The sequence below is a fragment of the Periplaneta americana genome, chromosome 2 (genome assembly GCF_040183065.1).
Source record: "Periplaneta americana isolate PAMFEO1 chromosome 2, P.americana_PAMFEO1_priV1, whole genome shotgun sequence".
In the NCBI taxonomy this organism is placed as follows: domain Eukaryota; kingdom Metazoa; phylum Arthropoda; class Insecta; order Blattodea; family Blattidae; genus Periplaneta; species Periplaneta americana.
The window spans coordinates 35,041,154-35,060,992 of record NC_091118.1 but is presented as its reverse complement, the minus strand read 5'-3'; the positions used below and the strand labels follow the sequence as shown (position 1 = coordinate 35,060,992).

The window sequence follows — 19,839 nt, the reverse complement described above, 5'->3', positions numbered from 1 at the left end:
AACTTGGATTTCTATACGGAAGATCCGACTTTCGAAATATAGATGGCTGTTCAATTGTTACAATACATAGCCTCCAACAATTCACAGGATCCATTCTGTGAAGTAACGAAGTTGTTAAATATTTTGGTTACGACACCAATGACCACTGCTAACCCAGAAAGATGTTTTTCTTTCTTGAAACGCATAAAAACGTTTTTAAGGAACACTATGTCCCAGAATCGTCTCACTGCTCTTGCAATACTGTCAATAGAAAAGTATATGATGTCCAAGATGGAGGGGTTTAACACCAAATGACTAGTTCTGCAGTACGAAAGAACATATTTCATCACTAGGCGAGACTCCAAATTAAGATAAATACATATAGACCTAAGTGTAGACCTATACAGTAGGCTATCTTCTTGTTGAATTTTCAGTTGATTGCATATTGTTCTTTGATTTCCATTGCAAATAACCTCTCATTTTATTTGCCTACCTAAAGCCCGGTTCAGACGGTGCGTGTTTCTGTGATGGATTCCAAAGTGGCTGCGCGGATGGGTAGCCTGCGTGCTCACTTGCCGGAAGTAATGCGCTCTGGTGGTTCCTTGGATGGCTAGCTTGCTGGATTTCGAGGGTATTTGCTGTTTTTCGTGATGGTTTGCAGGCTGGAAACCAAAGATGATCATATAATATCATCACTGAAACCATGTCGCCATGTTCGTTGTTTTCCAACTAAACCTTTTTTTTTCTATATTCTTCAGTTTCTAAGAAACAACAATTAAATATCGGACTTTAGCTGTTTTGCACTTATGGCTTAATTACTTTATTACGACATTTACTACTGTTAATGTAGGACTTTACTTGTTTTCCACTCACGGTTTAGTTTCCTTTTGAGCATGAGTGTTGGCAACAGATGAAACAGCGGATGATTTTCCAATTTCAACTGTGAAAAGAGCCAGCTCCGTGTGAACAACTACCATCACCGTAGGCAACACGGGAGCCAGCTAGTGAGCACGCCAGCGCAGCCACCTTGGAATCCATCACAGAAACTAGCACCGTCTGAACCGGGCGTAATTTGCTTAATTTAAAATGTTAAGAAATAATTACCGGTTATACGGTTATTTTTGATCAGTTAACTTCCTTCAGGATAAATTAATTTTGAAATAACCGGTTATTTTCTAATAATCTCCCATTCTAGTAGCGAAGGCAATATGGTCCCAATTTTTGTGGGAGTAATAGTGATGTAGCACTAGTAGTTTTAGGAATAACATACACTCGTCTGCATAAATTATTAAGTTGCGAAAATCAACTCTGACGACGAAGGCTGCTGCTTTGCTTCAGGAACAGACTTTCATTATGCCCCAAATCTACGACACGTACCTTCCATCTTTATTTTCCTGCAGAAACAAGCTAGAATAAGTAGGTCTTTCAAAATCCATTGCTCTAAGGCACCCCCACCCTCTCACTCAATGGAGACAAACTCCGTTCCTTTTGTATTTGTCTCTGACCTGCGAGTGGCGTATCGTCGCAATGTCTCTCTCGAAACCATGTACCTCTACAAAAACGAAAGTTTCAAGTAAGATGGGAGGACGTATTTTTGTACTGCCAATATGATGAGAATATTAAATGTATGATTTGTTGAAAGTATTACGAGGAAAACGGTTGTATAGCATAAAACGGAATTATACTATATGTTACTCATGAAACATTAAAAGGATAAGTGTTATTATTATTATTATTATTATTATTATTATTATTATTATTATTATTATTATTATATCTCTGTACGTCGATCTTTTTCAGCAGATGTAGGAATAATGCGGTTAGCTCACAAATTTACAATGTGATGTTAAATGAAAGCTAGATGTAAGGACTTGACAAATGTTGAACTTTTCAAATCTTTTCCAAAAAATAAATATTCGAAGCTTCGTTCTTTAGCTTGCTCTGTTGAAGTCATGTTCGCTACAACTTACGTTTGTGAAAAATTATTTTCAACAATTAAAATAGTAAAAACCAAATTTAGATCACGACTTACAGACAAATACCTTCGTGATCAACTACGATTGGCAGTAAGTGACATAATTCCTGATTTTGAAACTCTGTCGCAGAGACATTCTGAAGAGAGTTAATTTTAGGTTGTGATAATGTGTCCAATGTTTTCTTATTCATTTTCTTCTTAGTTACACGCACTAAACATTAGTTTGTAGTCTTATACTGTATAAATTATATTTAAGTGCTTGACGTAAGGAAAATGAAAATCCGTTAATAAGTCAGACAGTTGCTTCACTTCTCCTTCGGGTGTCCGCTTCCCTCCATAGGTGCTATGCACGTTGCAGGTTAAACAGTGGCTCGGCGCATGAACACATTTTCGCCACGGCTACCCTAAGGTGAGCGATTGATAGCCCGCGGTCCATGCTTGATTTTTACCCTCCACGTATCATCATACTAAAGACAACCGAAACATACGATCGTATCACTCCAATTACATACAAATGTGAATCCCTGTATTTCTCTTATCACACACTAACATTTCAACACCCTGTATATCTCATAAAAAGCGTGCATGAAGCTTATATTAATCCATAATTTTCCAGATAGGATAACATGATAACAAACATATGTTTCAATTAAAAATAATCCAACATCTTGATAATCCGATATCAACAAGAGTATATAAGCAATCGAAATAGCTCTCCACGTTAATAAGTTCACAGGGCCGAGAAGAATACTCTAAGGCTTCTCGATCTTGCTATTTCTAAGGTAAGAAAAACACCTACGTGTTCAAATAATCTGTTAATATAATATAATGGCTTCAAATTTATATGCAAGTACGTAACTAACTCTTAAATATTTGTAACTGGAAGAAGATAATATAATATCTAAAAATTGAGTATGATGGTTTTTGACTGTCAATTCAGCGACGAAGGGATTTCATATCTTAGGAGGATGACAACAAAAATAATAATAACTGAGCGAGGAATCAGTAACGTTTGAGGCTCACATTCGGGAGGTCCCGGGTTCAAACCCCGTGGTCGATCAATCTGACTTGGGTTTTTCATGGTTTCTCTCATTCACAAAGGCAAATGCCGCATTTGAAGTTTACATACCACAGCTGCATAGCCAACACATACCATGAATAATCACAGCCTTAATCACCAATATCATACACACTAAAACAAAATCTGGGCCTAAATCAGTTACATGAACACAAGCCATCTATAACACACGGCAATAGAAATAGGAACTCAGCAATAATAAAAAACTGCCTACTAATATATCCTAATATCTTACACATGCGATATGCCCATACAAATTAAAGTATGTATAAATAAAAATAACAAAAACAGTAGATAACAGTAATAATTATAATACACCTAATAATACACTTCAGTCCGAATATCAATTATTATTTTATGCCATCCTAATATTATGAACAAGTTGTTACTACATCCAAAATCGTGCGTAATCGGCTTATTATGGCACGCGTGCCAATAATAGCAATGACGTATTCGCTATGACGTAATACCGGAACATTTGGGCGGGGTTGCATGCAACTCGTCTATCTTGCTTACCGCTTCTTCGCGCCACGTAACAAGAAATGAAATGTAGGACAGAAGGTAACGTATTATTTATTTCCTACCTTTAACAATTTTGTATCACTTTTGTAATATCACATAAAACAGTTCTGTGGTTCAGAGAAACTATATTAACAAAATAAAGAATATTTGTAACATAAGACTTGATACCTAAGGTATAACTAGAGTTTGTAATACCTCCATTTCTCTTTATTAAATGCCAATGAGCGGCACAACTAATCGATACGATCAATACGAACATATCAACACTTATGTCAGCTATGGATGCCGAATTATTTCATAATTTATTTCCTACCATTTATAATGCTAAGATACATAAAGAAACCGTGGTTTGATGAAGATTGTTGCATGGTAGTAGAAAGAAGGAAACAGGCAAAATTGAAATTCTTACAGGATCCAGTTGAGGAGAAGAGAGATAATTATTTCAATGAAAGACGGGAAGCAAGTCGTACACTTAGGAATAAAAAGAGAGGTTACTTGAAGGAAAAACTGAATGAGGTAGAAACAAATAGTAAGAATAAAAATATTCGAGATTTATATAAGGGTATAAGGGAATTTAAGAACGGATATCAGCCAAGGGTAAACGTGATCAAGGATGAGAATGGTGACTTGCTTGCAGACTCTCCATCAATCCTAAACAGATGGAAAAACTATTTTGCGCAACCACTAAATATACATAGGCCAAATAGAAATGATGGGGACGAATTTGAAATACAAACTGCTGAGCCATTTATACCCGAACCCACGCTTTCAGAAGTCGAAATTGCGATAGAAAATCTGAAAAAGTACAAGTCTTCAGGTATCGATCAAATTCCAGCAGAATTAATACAAGAGGGTGGAAGGGCATTATATAGCGAAATTTATAAACTCGTACTTGCTATTTGGGAAAAGGAAATTGTACCAGAACAATGGAAGGAGTCCATAATTGTACCTATTTTTAAAAAGGGGGACAAAACCAACTGTGGTAACTTTCGAGGAATATCACTTTTGTTGACGTCGTACAAAATTTTGTCCAATATTCTTTTGAGAAGATTAACTCCGTACGTAGATGAAATTATTAGGGGATCATCAGTGCGGTTTTCGGCGTAATAGATCGACTATTGATCAGATTTTTTGTATTCGACAGATAATGGAGAAAAAATGGGAGTATAAGGGTACAGTACATCAGTTATTCATAGATTTCAAAAAGGCATACGACTCGGTTAAGAGGGAAGTATTATATGATATTCTTATTGAATTTGGTATTCCCAAGAAACTAGTTCGATTAATTAAAATGTGTCTCAGTGAAACATACAGCAGAGTCCGTATAGGTCAGTTTCTATCTGATGCTTTTCCAATTCACTGCGGGCTAAAGCAGGGAGATGCACTATCACCTTTACTTTTTAACTTCGCTCTAGAATATGCCATTAGAAAAGTTCAGGATAACAGGCAGGGTTTGGAATTGAACGGGTTACATCAGCTTTTTGTCTATGCGGATGACGTGAATATGTTAGGAGAAAATCCACAAACGATTAGGGAAAACACGGAAATTTTACTTGAAGCAAGTAAAGCGATCGGTTTGGAAGTAAATCCCGAAAAGACAAAGTATATGATTATGTTTCGTGACCAGAATATTGTACGAAATGGAATATAAATTGGAGATTTATCCTTCGCAGAGGTGGAAAAATTCAAATATCTTGGAGCAACAGTAACAAATATAAATGACACTCGGGAGGAAATTAAACGCAGAATAAATATGGGAAGTGCCTGATACTATTCGGTTGAGAAGCTTTTGTCATCTAGTCTGCTGTCAAAAAATCTGAAAGTTAGAATTTATAAAACAGTTATATTACCGGTTGTTCTGTATGATTGTGAAACTTGGACTCTCACTCTGAGAGAAGAACATAGGTTAAGGGTGTTTGAGAATAAGGTGCTTAGGAAAATATTTGGGGCTAAGCGGGATGAAGTTACAGGAGAATGGAGAAAGTTACACAACGCAGAACTGCACAGATTGTGTTCTTCACCTGACATAATTAGGAACATTAAATCCAGACGTTTGAGATGGGCAGGGCATGTAGCACGTATGGGCGAATCCAAAATGCATATAGAGTGTTAGTTGGGAGACCGGAGGGAAAAAGACCTTTAGGGAGGCCGAGACGTAGATGGGAGGATAATATTAAAACGGATTTGAGGGAGGTGGGGTATGATGATAGAGACAGGATTAATCTTGCACAGGATAGGGACCGCTGGCAGGCTTATGTGAGGGCGGCAATGAGCCTTGGGGTTCCTTAAAGCCATTTCTAACTAACTAACTAAGATACATAAAGTGTTGTATCCTACTCGTGGATAATCTTATTATGGCACCCGTGAAAATTGTCGCACTCACTATCGTTCGTGCGACAAACATTCACTCGTGTCATAATCATCAAGATTATCCACTTGTTGCATAAATAACTATTTTCATTGTTGAATGCACTCTTTTAACACTCACTGATGTACTGTTATTTCAATAAATGAATAACGACTCCACTGTGTTAAAATTATACATTTTTTATGTTATGTTATCTGATATACTAGTTTCGATGTTGTTTGCATCATCCTCAGAATCCTAATGAGTTCCAGCGTTGAGGTGGGTGTGTTCATGATTTCATCGAAAAGGGTATGTGTCAATTGAGTGTTTAGGATGTGTTGTGGGTGTGTTTTTGTATGTCTATAAATTTCGTATTGATACAATATTGGTAACGAATGAACCATCCGAACATAAGTACATTTCGAAAACTTTGTAACATCTTTTAATAATGCCGGGCTATTGATATATCAACGCATTAACTCTGTACATATTACTTCTGAAATAAGATAACAAAATAATATAATTTGTGGTATTGAATTGACGACGGCCTTGATTGGGCTTCTTGGTGAACATAAAGATGTTAATAAGTGTACTGGGTGTTCATTTCAAAGTGTGTCATGACGTCACTGTTGATGAGTCAGCGATTTGAAGCGAGTTTCAGCTTTTGTGTCAGAGAAGTTGCCTATTAATCAAGGCGTTCAATCTGAACTTGAGAACGTGTACGGTATAACTTGAACGTCGTAGCAACAGATGGCGGTCTGTACGGTCTGTGTGCTACCATAACCTCTTTCGAACTGTTTTTTGCGCGGCCAAGTCGTACGCAGGGTATTTGTTATCACCGGTTGCGTACGGCAACATTCCACAATACAAATCAAATGCTCCGTGTCCATGTTGACCGTCGAAGTTAATGTCAACAAATACGTAAGTAATCAATCGTCTTAACCCTCTCCCCATATCCCGACAGTAAGAAAAAACTCACCGCAGTATATGTCTCGAAACAGTTCACAGTGCTGCCACTACCGGCGTTACCGTACGTATCGGTAAGTACTCTTCTGAATGAACGCCGTACTTGCTAGGCAACTTCTCTGGCAGACAAGTAATACACCTCTGCGGAAGTGTAGAAAGATTGAACTCTCTAGGCTCATCGACTAGCCACGTGACGGCATACAGCGAGCCATGACACACTTTGAACTGAACACCCAGTATAATACACAAAAGGTAAATCTGATGACAATTCTGATAATAATAATATTAGGTCCATGGCAGATCGGCTCTTAATTGTGGTGGAAAATGTGGACTTAATTCCGAGAGAGTACTGGAGAGCGCCTGGAACGTTCTCCATGTTATTATAGAACTTCTTCTGAATGAATAAACTGTTTGTTTTAGTAAAAGTATCTCTTTGTAGTTGGTTGTTATGGAAAAACCAGCGAGAAGTGAGTGAGATTCATATGATTATTTTGATTTTGAAATGATTGGATGCGTTTGATTTCACTCACTGCATCTCCACCGAAGGCAGGACAGGAGTAAAAGAATAGAGATCACATGTAGTTTTGTAGATTTAGAGATGATTTCTTGCTGATAAGTGGATGTAATTTAATGAGCCATGCGTAAGCCAGTTTAAGTTTGTTGTTGATATGATGTTTTCTGATAGGTGGAGATTTGAGTGTATTCCGAGACATTTTATAGCTTCACTCTTTGTTTACATTAGTAGTAATATTTATGCATGGACGATTATCAGGACGACACAAAGTAAATGTCATTGTTTCGTATCTGATTGATGGCAACAGGTAATGTCATACATCGCGATGGTTCTCAAGGCGACTTGTGTGCTGCTCTGCGTCATGGCGTTCACAGAGGGCACAACACCCAAGAAGTGCGACATCCCTCATCCCTCAGACCTGAAGTTGTCCGTCACCAGCCGTCGCAATCAGACGGGTCACTGGATCGCACAGGTACGAAGCACGAATCAACAAGCGCTTTTAATTATGTGCGAAGTGAGACTCAGCTGAACCGTATTCTAGTCATAACCAGACGAATTACCTGGATCCAAGTCCCCTCAGTGCCAGCTGCGCAGAAGATATGACTGGACCCAAATAAAAGCGATCGCTCGCCGCCATCTTGAGGTCATAACGATAGCGGACGAAACGCTATGCTAATAGAACGCAATGGTAAAACACAGCAGGATTTATTACTGTGTATCATAGGAACAACCAAACATAAGCTAAAGAATGACGAGAAAGACAAATAGGCCTGTAAATAATTAAAGATGTTATGCTGAAACTGTCGATCTGCAATCCTCATCAACTTCATGAATTAGTCCTATTCATACTGTATGTGCATAATTCATCATCCGTACAATGGGCTTCCTGAAATATTTCAATAACCGAGTGAAAATTTTAACTTAATCTTGCACATTGTGTGCATCTTGCGATCGTGACAATAACGGACGAAAAGCAATGCTGATAGAATGCAATCACAAAACACACTGAAATCGAAGGTTTCGTGATGTAAACATACAGCAGTCACAAATCTCTTGACCTCAAGAAATGTTATGTTTTATTTAACGACGCTCGCAACTGCAGAGGTTATATCAGCGTCGGCGGATGTGCCGGAATTTTGTCCCGCAGGAGTTCTTTTACATGCCAGTAAATCTACTGACATGAGCCTGTCGCATTTAAGCACACTTAAATGCCATCGACCTGGCCCGGGATCGAACCAGCAACCTTGGGCATAGAATTGACCTCAAGATGGCGATGCACGGGTCGGGGAACAGCGCTCGTAGTGAGTCTAGGTTAAACTATAAAACGTCTTTGCTTGGATCGCTCACTGATACAGGGACATAATTTTATTTTTACTTCAATTTTTATTGTACCTGAGTTTTTGAATGTACTTCACTCCCACTCCTTCTACTAATGAAGTTCAACCGTCCTGCACACAGATCCAAGACTGCATATACAGTCATAGTAGCTTTACGGTCATAGTAAACAGTTACTTACTTACAAATGGCTTTTAAGGAACCCGAAGGTTCATTGCCGCCCTCACATAAGCCTGCCAGCGGTCCCTATCCTGTGCAAGATTAATCCAGTCTCTATCATCATACCCCACCTCCCTCAGATCCATTTTAATATTATCCTCCCATCTACGTCTCGGCCTCCCTAAAGGTCTTTTTCCCTCCGGTCTCCCAACTAACACTCTATATGCATTTCTGGATTCGCCCATACGTGCTACATGCCCTGCCCATCTCAAACGTCTGGATTTAATGTTCCTAATTATGTCAGGTGAAGAATACAATGCGTGCAGTTCTGTGTTGTGTAACTTTCTCCATTCTCCTGTAACTTCATCCCGCTTAGCCCCAAATATTTTCCTTAGCACCTTATTCTCAAACACCCTGAACCTATGTTCCTCTCTCAGAGTGAGAGTCCAAGTTTCACAACCATACAGAACAACCGGTAATATAACTGTTTTATAAATTCTAACTTTCAGATTTTTCGACAGCAGACTGGATGATAAGAGCTTCTCAACCGAATAATAACACGCATTTCCCATATTTATTCTGCGTTTAATTTCCTCCCGAGTGTCATTTATATTTGTTACTGTTGCTCCAAGATATTTGAATTTTTCCACCTCTTCGAAGGATAAATCTCCAATTTTTATATTTCCATTTCGTACAATATTCTGGTCACGAGACATAATCATATACTTTGTCTTTTCGGGATTTACTTCCAAACCGATCGCTCTACTTGCTTCAAGTAAAATTTCCGTGTTTTCCCTAATCGTTTGTGTATTTTCTCCTAACATATTCACGTCATCCGCATAGACAAGAAGCTGATGTAACCCGTTCAATTCCAAACCCTGCCTGTTATCCTGAACTTTCCTAATGGCATATTCTAGAGCGAAGTTAAAAAGTAAAGGTGATAGTGCATCTCCTTGCTTTAGCCCGCAGTGAATTGGAAAAGCATCAGATAGAAACTGACCTATACGGACTCTGCTGTACGTTTCACTGAGACACATTTTAATTAATCGAACTAGTTTCTTGGGAATACCAAATTCAATAAGAATATCATATAATACTTCCCTCTTAACCGAGTCATAAGCCTTTTTGAACTCTATGAATAACTGATGTACTGTACCCTTATACTCCCATTTTTTCTCCATTATCTGTCGAATACAAAAAATCTGATCAATAGTCGATCTATTACGCCGAAAACCGCACTGATGATCCCCAATAATTTCATCTACGTACGGAGTTAATCTTCTCGAAAGAATATTGGACAAAATTTTGTACGACGTCAACAAAAGTGATATTCCTCGAAAGTTACCACAGTTGGTTTTGTCCCCCTTTTTAAAAATAGGTACAATTATGGACTCCTTCCATTGTTCTGGTACAATTTACTTTTCCCAAATAGCAAGTACAAGTTTATAAATTTCGCTATATAATGCACTCCCACCCTCTTGTATTAATTCTGCTGGAATTTGATCGATACCTGGAGACTTGTACTTTTTCAGATTTACTATCGCAATTTCGACTTCTGTAAGCGTGGGTTCGGGTATAAATGGCTCAGCAGTTTGTATTTCAATTTCGTCCCGATCATTTCTATTTGGCCTATGTACATTTAGTAGTTGCGCAAAATAGTTTTTCCATCTGTTTAGGATTGATGGAGAGTCTGCAAGCAAGTCACCATTCTCATCCTTGATCACGTTTACCCTTGGCTGATATCCTTTCTTAAATTCCTTTATACCCTTATATAAATCTCGAATGTTTTTATTCTTACTATTTGTTTCTACCTCATTCAGTTTTTCCTTCAAGTAACCTCTCTTTTTATTCCTAAGTGTACGACTTGCTTCCCGTCTTTCATTGAAATAATTATCTCTCTTCTCCTCAACTGGATCCTGTAAGAATTTCAATTTTGCCTGTTTCCTTCTTTCTACTACCATGCAACAATCTTCATCAAACCACGGTTTCTTTTTCTTAGTTTCATAATAACCTATGCTCTGCTCAGCTGCAATTTTGATACTATCTCTGATATTTTCCCACACGCTATTAACATCTAATTCTTTCTCAACTTCGTCGGAACTTTCTAAAGTGGCAAACCTATTCGAAATTTCGACCTGATAATTTTGCTTAGCTTCCTCGTCCTTTAATTTCAAAATATTGAATTTAGTAATATTAACTTGTTGCTCTACTCGCTTGGCTACTGATATCTTTCTCTTAATTCTCCAATCACGAAATAATGGTCAGAATTACAGTCTGCACCCCTGAAAGTTCGAATATCTACTATACTAGTATGTCTCCGTTTATCTATCAAGATGTGATCTATTTGGTTGTGTGTCAATCCATCTGGAGAAGTCCAAGTATATTTATGTATATCCTTATGGGGGTATGTTGTACTTTTGACAATTAAATTTTTCGATGTGGCAAAGTTGACTAATCTAACTCCATTGTCACTACTAATTGCGTGTAGGCTCTCTTTTCCAATAGTTGGTCTAAAAATATCCTCCCGTCCTACTTTAGCATTGAAATCCGCCAATAAAATTTTCATGTGATATCTAGGGAACTGATCAAAAGTATGTTCCAATTCCTCATAGAAGCTATTCTTTATATGGTCGTCTTTCTCTTCTGTAGGGGCGTGAGCATTTATAACTATGATGTCGCACCATCTACCCTTAAGTACTAAATATGATAACCTGTCACTGATAAATTCGACCTTTTTTACTGCTGATTTTATTCTTTTATGAACAAAGAATCCTGTTCCTAATTGGTGATTATTGTTTCCTTCCCCATAATACAACAAGTAATCTCCTATTTGTGATATGCCATTCCCATCTAACCTAACCTCTTGTCATAGTAAACAGTACGTTTCAAAAATATGTTCGCGTTTTCCAGTGACGAAAGAGCTTTCAATATTGAATCATTTTCGCACAGGTACTGTCGTCCATTTGCCTACGTCGTATCCCGGTTTCCCCCACCTGCTTTTATTCGCCAGCTAGTGGCTGGGCTGTCGTCTTAGCACTTTTGTGAGAACATTAATTTCTGTTAGGAATTGGACGTATACGTACTATTATACAACTGTTTAGAACAACTTAAATAAAAGGGCCTCGTTAAGTAATTAACTGTCACGTGATTTCTTCCCTTTCTAGGACATAACCAATTGGACGGAGAGTAGATAGTATGTCTGAGTAATTTTATCTTTTCGGATCGGGCAGAAGTGAAGACTGAATTTACATTACGTAAGCTACTCTTTTATAGAATAAGTACAGAATTATTTCAACATGAGTTACTAGTTACGAAGGACGAAACTGGTAATTGGGACTAGGTACAATAGTCTATAGTGCGATAATATGCACATTAGAACTGAAGCCTGCATCGAAATGAACGGCCATCATTTTCAAAAATGTGTTTAAATGTTCATATTATGATTATTTTTCAATTAACTTCATTCTCTATATTGTAGATAGTATAATATACACTGCATAATGAATACGTCCGAATGGATAGCTCAGTTCGTGAGTAAACACACTCATTGTTAATACTGTACCGTATTTTGATTAAACAAAAACCTAATAAAAATGATCAAACTCAAAAGCGCGATACTTCCTAGTTTACGTAAATGGATGAACTACTTTTCTTCCCTCCTATACCTAGCAAAGTGATTTGTTTGTATATTACGCCAGTATCATCGAACTCCAGTTGTGGAAGGGGGTAGCAAACGGTGTTGATCCAAAGGTATAGCCAGGTTAATATTAAAAATGTTAGTAAAAATAAAATGATGTCCCTGTAGAACAGGCAATAACCAGGTTGATGTGTAGTGTGTGACAAGCTTTAACCGTTTGCAGCATAGTGGTTGTTTAGAAGAACCACAGTTTTCTTTCTTTCTCTACAATAATTATAGCATATAGCAACCAGCCCTTGAGGATTCACAAAGGTACCATCTGTGCTTAAAATTCTATGCAGGGTTAAAATTTTGAAAAGAATTAATCGAAGCGTTGTTATGATCTATGATATGAAAAAAATAAAAATGACATTTGTGCTATAAGAGTTAACAGAGCTTCGCTTGCAGGCAATGCTGCAGCACAAGGGACATCAAGTGACGGGAATGAAGAATGCGGGACCCTGGCACATGGATATGGACCACACCACGTTCACCTGTGAAGGCGAGGAGACTATCACCATAATCGCCACTGTCACGGGTATGAGAGATTGAGAAGTCGTAATTGCATGAACACTGAATATTTTCGAAATCAATGATAATATTTTTTACCATTATTTTTAAAATTTACAGCCCTTTTTATGTCCGTATATTATACTCGTATTTTTAGTTATTATTACAATAGCATGCAAAATTACTTGCAAGTAATATTTAACAGTGTAGCTACAATAAGGGACATAATAATTGAGCGCCTCGAGTTTTTTATAAGTAATGCGCATGTTCCGAGTTTAAAGTCTTCGGTCATAAATTGACGAGATACTCGCTTCGCATTTCTGTTTAAATATTACATATCTAAGCTGAGAGGGAATTAAAACTTTAGTCTCTTACGAACCGAGATACAGATTTTGAAACATTTTTTCCTGCTCAACAATTATGTCCCTTACTGTACATTACGAAAATATTACATAAATACAGTATTACAACTGGTGCCTAAAATTGGTTTCATAAATGGTGTTAATATTTACGGCATTACACAATCCTTATGAATGAAATATTGGAGCAGACGAAAACATTCGACTACGTAAAATTCGGTCTTTCATATAAATATTAACATATCCTGGAATTCAGGAAGCAGTAGGTCTAATACGCCTAATACACATACAATTACAGGAATTAATGTGCTAAAAGAAAAGGAATTTAAGGAAATACTTACGATTACAGAACATGTAACGTCTACACAGGCATTGAAGTAGTAGAATTAGCATAAATAAAGTACAACTTGCTGTAAGATTTATTCTAAGTGTGTTTAATGAGCGGAATGAAATAAGCTATGAATAACAATCAATTCTCTAATAATGATAATGCAATGAATCCACTTTACTACTAACAACACAAGAAAAAACTATTTTTAGCTACAAATAATTTTAGTAACAATTAACTGGCACATTGTGTATTACGTAAGAAACTTACATGAAAAAATCTAGTAAATATTGCTATTATTATTTATCCAACTCCACGTGAGTAATTCCAACCTTTTATTAACTTTCTATAGTTACGCGTCAGTTTCGCGTCCATGTTAAATTAAACTGAATAACTTTGTTTTTTATATATTGCAACTTCCCCTTATTAATTATAATAAACTCTTCCAAGAAGGTTATTTATACATATTATATTATCTTAAGATCCCTAGCAGTGAGATGGCAGCATCACCACCAGGGGAAATTCTTATTACTGATGAACCTCAGAGGAATTGCCGGACTCATCGGAGTATAGGTAGACCTTATAATAGATGGGAAGAGCAATTTTTCTGAGAAGGAACGAATGGCCATAACCTTGATGATGATGATGATGATGTTAAGATTCCCTTTGAGTGTACGAATAGGCTCGTTCACATTGTTGAGTTTATCGCATATGGCGTAAGCCAAAGGATGTCAAGGAAAGAGAACATGAGTGACCTTGCATGAAGCAACGTGCTACCTGGCTAGAGTCATCTGTTTCTGTCGCCCACAACGAACGGAAAAAAGATCAACAAATTAATTTTCAACGCTTTGTAGTAAACCAGTTTTAACAATGTTTGAAAATTATTTTATTCCTCACGTAATAGTACGTTATATTTGGAACGAAAAATTATACTTTAATGTGTCCCTCAGGATCTAAAATTCATTTTACAATACGCAATTAATAATTTTACAGAAGAATAACCATTTACAGAACTGTATAATATGTAAAACAACAGCAGTATTGAATATTTCTTTTTAACCCAGCATCTGTTCTTGACGAAGCCTCATCGAATTCAAAACTTCGTTTTCTATTGGGTTCAGGGACGAATCTTGTTATGTCTCGGAATACAATATTTGCAACTTCAAAACGAAATATAGCCCACATATTATCATCGATAATCTTGATCTTAAGGGGACACTCAACTTAAAAATTGCAGAAAAGGCGTCATAGAAATGAAAAATTAAATTTCTACACTAATTTAAGTGACAGAATTAAATCAATACGCAGAATTCTTCCCCTATTCATTGAGAAGTCACAGTCAAATTCACAAAGCCAAAAAATAAAAAATGGTAATTAAAAGTGATATTTCAATTAATGATTGATTAAAAATTGAGATATTTTTTTATTTTGAAAAGTATTGGATCTAATGAGCTGAGATTTTGCATGTTACTTTCCATGTGTATTTTAAACGTTTCTCCAAATTTGAAAAAGATTGGTCAAGTAGGAAAAAAGTTCCAAAATATAGTTGAGTGTCCCCTTAAACTTGGCTTTGTTCCTTTAATTAATGAAAAGAACCGTTCACTTATACGGCCCAATAAAGAAATAAGTTGAGCTGCAAATTTTCGAAGTTCTGGGTCCTCTACAGGATTTAATTATTATTTATTGTAAAAGCTAACAACTTCTCAATATTTATCGACATGAAATATTTCATACTGTTGTTTGATAGTACTACGTGGACTAGGCTTTAATGGAAAGCAAAGGAGAAGATTTCGATCCGGTGCTGTAGATGGAGCCCCGCTGTAGCTCAGTGGTAGAGCATTCAGTAGTAGAGCTGAAAGTCCTGCATTCGGTCCCCAGTGCCGGAGCAAATTTTTATCCGTTAATAATAACTTTTTTGTCATTAATGCTTCCGTTTTCATTTATCTTACACTAATTTATACCTAAAATTTTTATTTATAACTCTCAATTCTTGCTCTTATGTTTGCAGATCTCCAAAAACCTATTTCAGTTGCAAAAACTTTTATTTTCGTGCTCTTTTGCCAAACTTCAGATCCGTATTCTATTATTTTTAGCAACTATATTGCAAAAAAAAAAAAAGTTTTTTTTTTTTCAAGTTAGAATTAGAAACAGAAAAATTGTATCTTGTTATTGCCTCTAGCGCCTCCACGTATACCCAGTCCCAACTACGAGCTGATTCCTGAGCTGGGATACTACAAACTGCACACTGAGGGAAGAAATTGGCACGATGCTCGTCAAATCTGTGCACAGGAAGGTGCCCACCTCGCCATCATCAATTCTGAAGAAGAGGCGGAAAAGCTAAAGGCGATTCTCGCTAGACATCCGAAACTATTCTCCGATTGGAGAAACGACTACGCTTACATCGGCATGAGCGACATCCGCGGTGAGGGAGACTGGATCACCATCTTCGGTGAGATTGGAGTATTATTCCAGATATTCAATTGCATTCATCTTGCTATTGATATCGTGGTTATCTTCCTTATTTATTTTTAATACCAAGTATGTTCATTTCTTCAATAGAAAACACACAAGTTCGTAGCACTTTTCATTAAAGCCAACATTAATTTTTTTACATAACCAAATATATAAATTAATTACTAATATTTATTGACTCCCAAATTCCAGTAACTTTTCGATTCCACATCCGAAGAAATCAGGTAGTTTGGAGTTTAGGAAATCGTCAAGCCAATTTGAAGCGCAGCTTCCTTATTAAAGGATACATATTATTTCCCAGGCATAAATTATTATCAAACCATGTGAATTAGCAATACAACTAACGTAGTTATATTTAATTTCATTCAACATTGTAACGTGAAAATAACCGAGATGTGGTAGAATGACAATGAAGAATAAATATCTACCTGATGTGAGAGCAGAAGAGACATTCAATTCCCACTCAGTTCAATACATAATGAAATAAATATAGCTTTGCATAATACTGCGAAGTCTTACCAGTATATCATTGTAATAAATGTTGTACTTCTGTCCCTTGTAGGGCAGCATCTGAACGCTACAGGATACACGAAGTGGGCCCCAGGGCAACCTGAAGAAGTCAGGAAGGGTAATTGTGGTCTTATGCAACGCACTGGAGGTCTACACGACGTACCCTGCGAGCAAGAAATTGCTTTCCTTTGTGAACAAGAGTTGTAAATATATTGCTTATTGGTGTTTAATTCTGATTACTCAATTTTTAAAGCATCGGCATCACTCATGCTCATTAATTCATAGGAAGACCAATGGACAGCATTTTCCAAACAACCTATTTACATATTTAAATATGTTACTAGTATCTCAACGTAGCTTCTCAGGGCAATTCTTTCGTAAAGACATGTTCCTTTTCTAAGAATAAATTAATATTAACTCTAAGTAGAGAAACATGCTTGGACAATGCCCCAAAAGGCTAGATGCTGATCAATGCTAGACATCATCGTGTACGACATGCTTTGGCGACATCGTTAAAAACTTTAAATTGGGAGATTCATGAGGAAGTACATTGTGTATCATCAGATGGTTCTTTCAGACGGGCAGACATTATTGTTATTAACTGACTCTTAAAACGGGCTCTTGTTCTTGACCCTACTATCCGTTTCGAAAGAAACCTGAATCAGGCCACACCGAAGTTGATATTGAGAAGAAATCTATATACATTATGAACCTTGTCTGCCTTATCTTTCTCAAAAGTACAACATCCCTCTTAAACAATGGTCTGTCATTGGTTTGCTGTTTGGCAGTAGAGGTTCTATTACAAAATTTACATGGAATTATCTTAAGGAACATCACATTCCTTTTGATTATGTAATGTCTGTCCTTATAAATATTATCAAGGATTCCCTTCAAATATTACATCAGCATCTCTATTTCAATTAATCCACTTACATTTGCCTTCAACAATTAACTTTTATTTTTTCTTTAATGTTTCACATCACATTATATTGTACATTGTATTCAGGACCTCTGTGGTCACTCAAATTCTTTGAGCTGATGTCTATAACTTAGAAAAAAAAATATATGCCTACATCATCCATATTTTTAATTAATTATTAAGAAGTCACTTTTTCTTTTATGACGTCAATGTAGAAATGAAAGGTATCTGGTTTCCCTCACTCCTAGGATGAATATCGGGTAACTTTATCAGGCGATCGGAACCCCACTCATCTTCGCCACTTCCTTTTCTCCCCTATCATCCTTTCATTCATCATCCCGTTACTTCTTCTGGTTTTCAGATCGCCCTACAGGCGGCTCTCCGAAGCTGCTGGCTCTCTCGACGAGCCTCCGTGGATTGTATTCATGAGATGTTGGATAGCTTCTGCAACGGAACCCGGGGCAGACCTTCATTTCCGCCTCGGACCGTTAAGGGAGCCTTGGAGGGGTTGCCGAAGCAGGACTGGTACATGGACTCTGTTAGCTGTAGGAACCGGTTGTTAAGGGTGTCAAGTGGTTAGGTAGGTGCGCGTAGAGGATCTGTGGGCACGCAACTCATCCCATATCGGAGGATGTACAATAGATCTCAGGTCTTGGTGCGTGGGATGTTCCCTCCCTCCCTCCTAACAGGTAAAAAAAAAAGGATCTGGTTCAACTGCTAGGATTTTCTTTTTTTGTACTGCAGAACGTTCGTCGTTCGGTTACTATGGAGTTAGTCTCCTGTAAAATACATGCAATGTAATACAAAGCAGAGATCTGCAAAATAGCGCTTACAACCGGTTTAGATTCGACTGCCCGGTTAGAGAACATCCGTCAATGTCGGACAACTGTCCTCATATTAGACTTTCATTCAAATAACCCTTAAGTTTTGCAAGTAGATAGAACACCAGGCGCACTTCATCATACATGAAAACGACATTTTCTCAGTACACAAACTGAGTAACAGTTGAAGAAAATTTACTTTGTCTTATTAAAAAATATATATGCTTGATATAGGTCTACAAATTGATTGAACACTTTAATACAATTATCTTCATAAATAATACATAAAAGAACAAATGGACACCGGTAACAACAACGGAAATAAATGTAATGCAGAATATGAAATCTAGTGCGTAAAGAAATGCAAGAATAAAATAAATTACAATTACTTACTAAAGAGGAGACCAAATAAGTACATAAGCCTACATTCTAGTGTAATATTTATATTTTAAAATGAAAATGCATACCTCTAAAACAGTAGTTGTTAATATATAATGCCTTTTAATTACTCTAAAAAGCTGTATTATTATTTCATTAATAAATAATTTTTTAAAACGATAGACTGTTATTAACAAAAAGAAAAGTACTATGAACCTCAATTGCTTGTACTTTCACGAAGCATGTTGTTGCCCTTGAAGGTACCCAACTGTAATACCTAGATTGGATGAATGAATCGATCAATGAATCTATGAATGAATCAACTAATGAATCAATCAATCTATACATGAATGAATCAATGAATCGATGTACGAATGAATCAATGAGTCGATGGCTGGATGATTGATTGATTGATTGATTGATTGATTGTACTGAGAGAGGAAGACCTACACGATGATAAACGCATCCTTGCAAAGGCTCTTGTAACTCCTGCATGGTTCAATGTGTTCTGCCTTTGTGACCACTCACAAAGAATGATAAACAACTCGAATATTCGATAAACAGACCCTGAGACATTCCACGAGATGGGAGAGCTTTGCATACTGACTATAGCGCCAGGTGTTCAGTAGCAATATATAATTTCTATTTTTCGTAACCGGTTGTGCACGACTCTAATACAAAGTGCAATCAATATAGGCTATTTCTGAAGTGCACTTATATTTTTGTTGTACTGTTAAACACACAAGCACGTGTCACTGAAGATCACTGCTTCCGTGCCTGTTGAATCAGTCTATCGAACAGCGTCAGATTCTCTATAAGAAATGAATTATTACACGTGATTTTGTGCAATTATGTTAAGAACCTATTCCGATTTTGCCTGGATTCTCTCCTCATAAGCCTTATGGCTAGTTTTCTCTACATTTCAATTCTGTGCTGTTTGGGTAAAGGGAGATAAGTCATAAAAATGAGTTCGGAGATAAATGAAAATTAA

General features: G+C 36.9%; 1 protein-coding gene across 1 annotated transcript; it reads left to right on the top strand.

Moving 5' to 3' along the window:
* The first annotated feature begins 2,696 nt into the window (after positions 1-2,696).
* Positions 2,697-18,980, top strand: LOC138692185 (hemolymph lipopolysaccharide-binding protein-like). Its single transcript, XM_069815253.1, has 5 exons — positions 2,697-2,736; positions 7,689-7,853; positions 12,960-13,089; positions 15,928-16,197; positions 16,783-18,980. The coding sequence occupies exons 2-5, from the start codon at positions 7,692-7,694 to the stop codon at positions 16,935-16,937; spliced, it is 717 nt and encodes a 238-aa protein (XP_069671354.1). The 5' UTR covers positions 2,697-2,736; positions 7,689-7,691; the 3' UTR covers positions 16,938-18,980.
* Positions 18,981-19,839: the final 859 nt, after the last annotated feature.

Coding starts and splice junctions, on each gene's coding strand:
- LOC138692185 (XM_069815253.1), top strand. CDS start 7,692: ATGTCATACATCGCGATGGTTCTCAAGGCGACTTGTGTGCTGCTCTGC. Junction 13,090..15,927: donor CATAATCGCCACTGTCACGG/GTATGAGAGATT, acceptor TATTGCCTCTAG/CGCCTCCACGTATACCCAGT. Junction 16,198..16,782: donor AGACTGGATCACCATCTTCG/GTGAGATTGGAG, acceptor TGTCCCTTGTAG/GGCAGCATCTGAACGCTACA.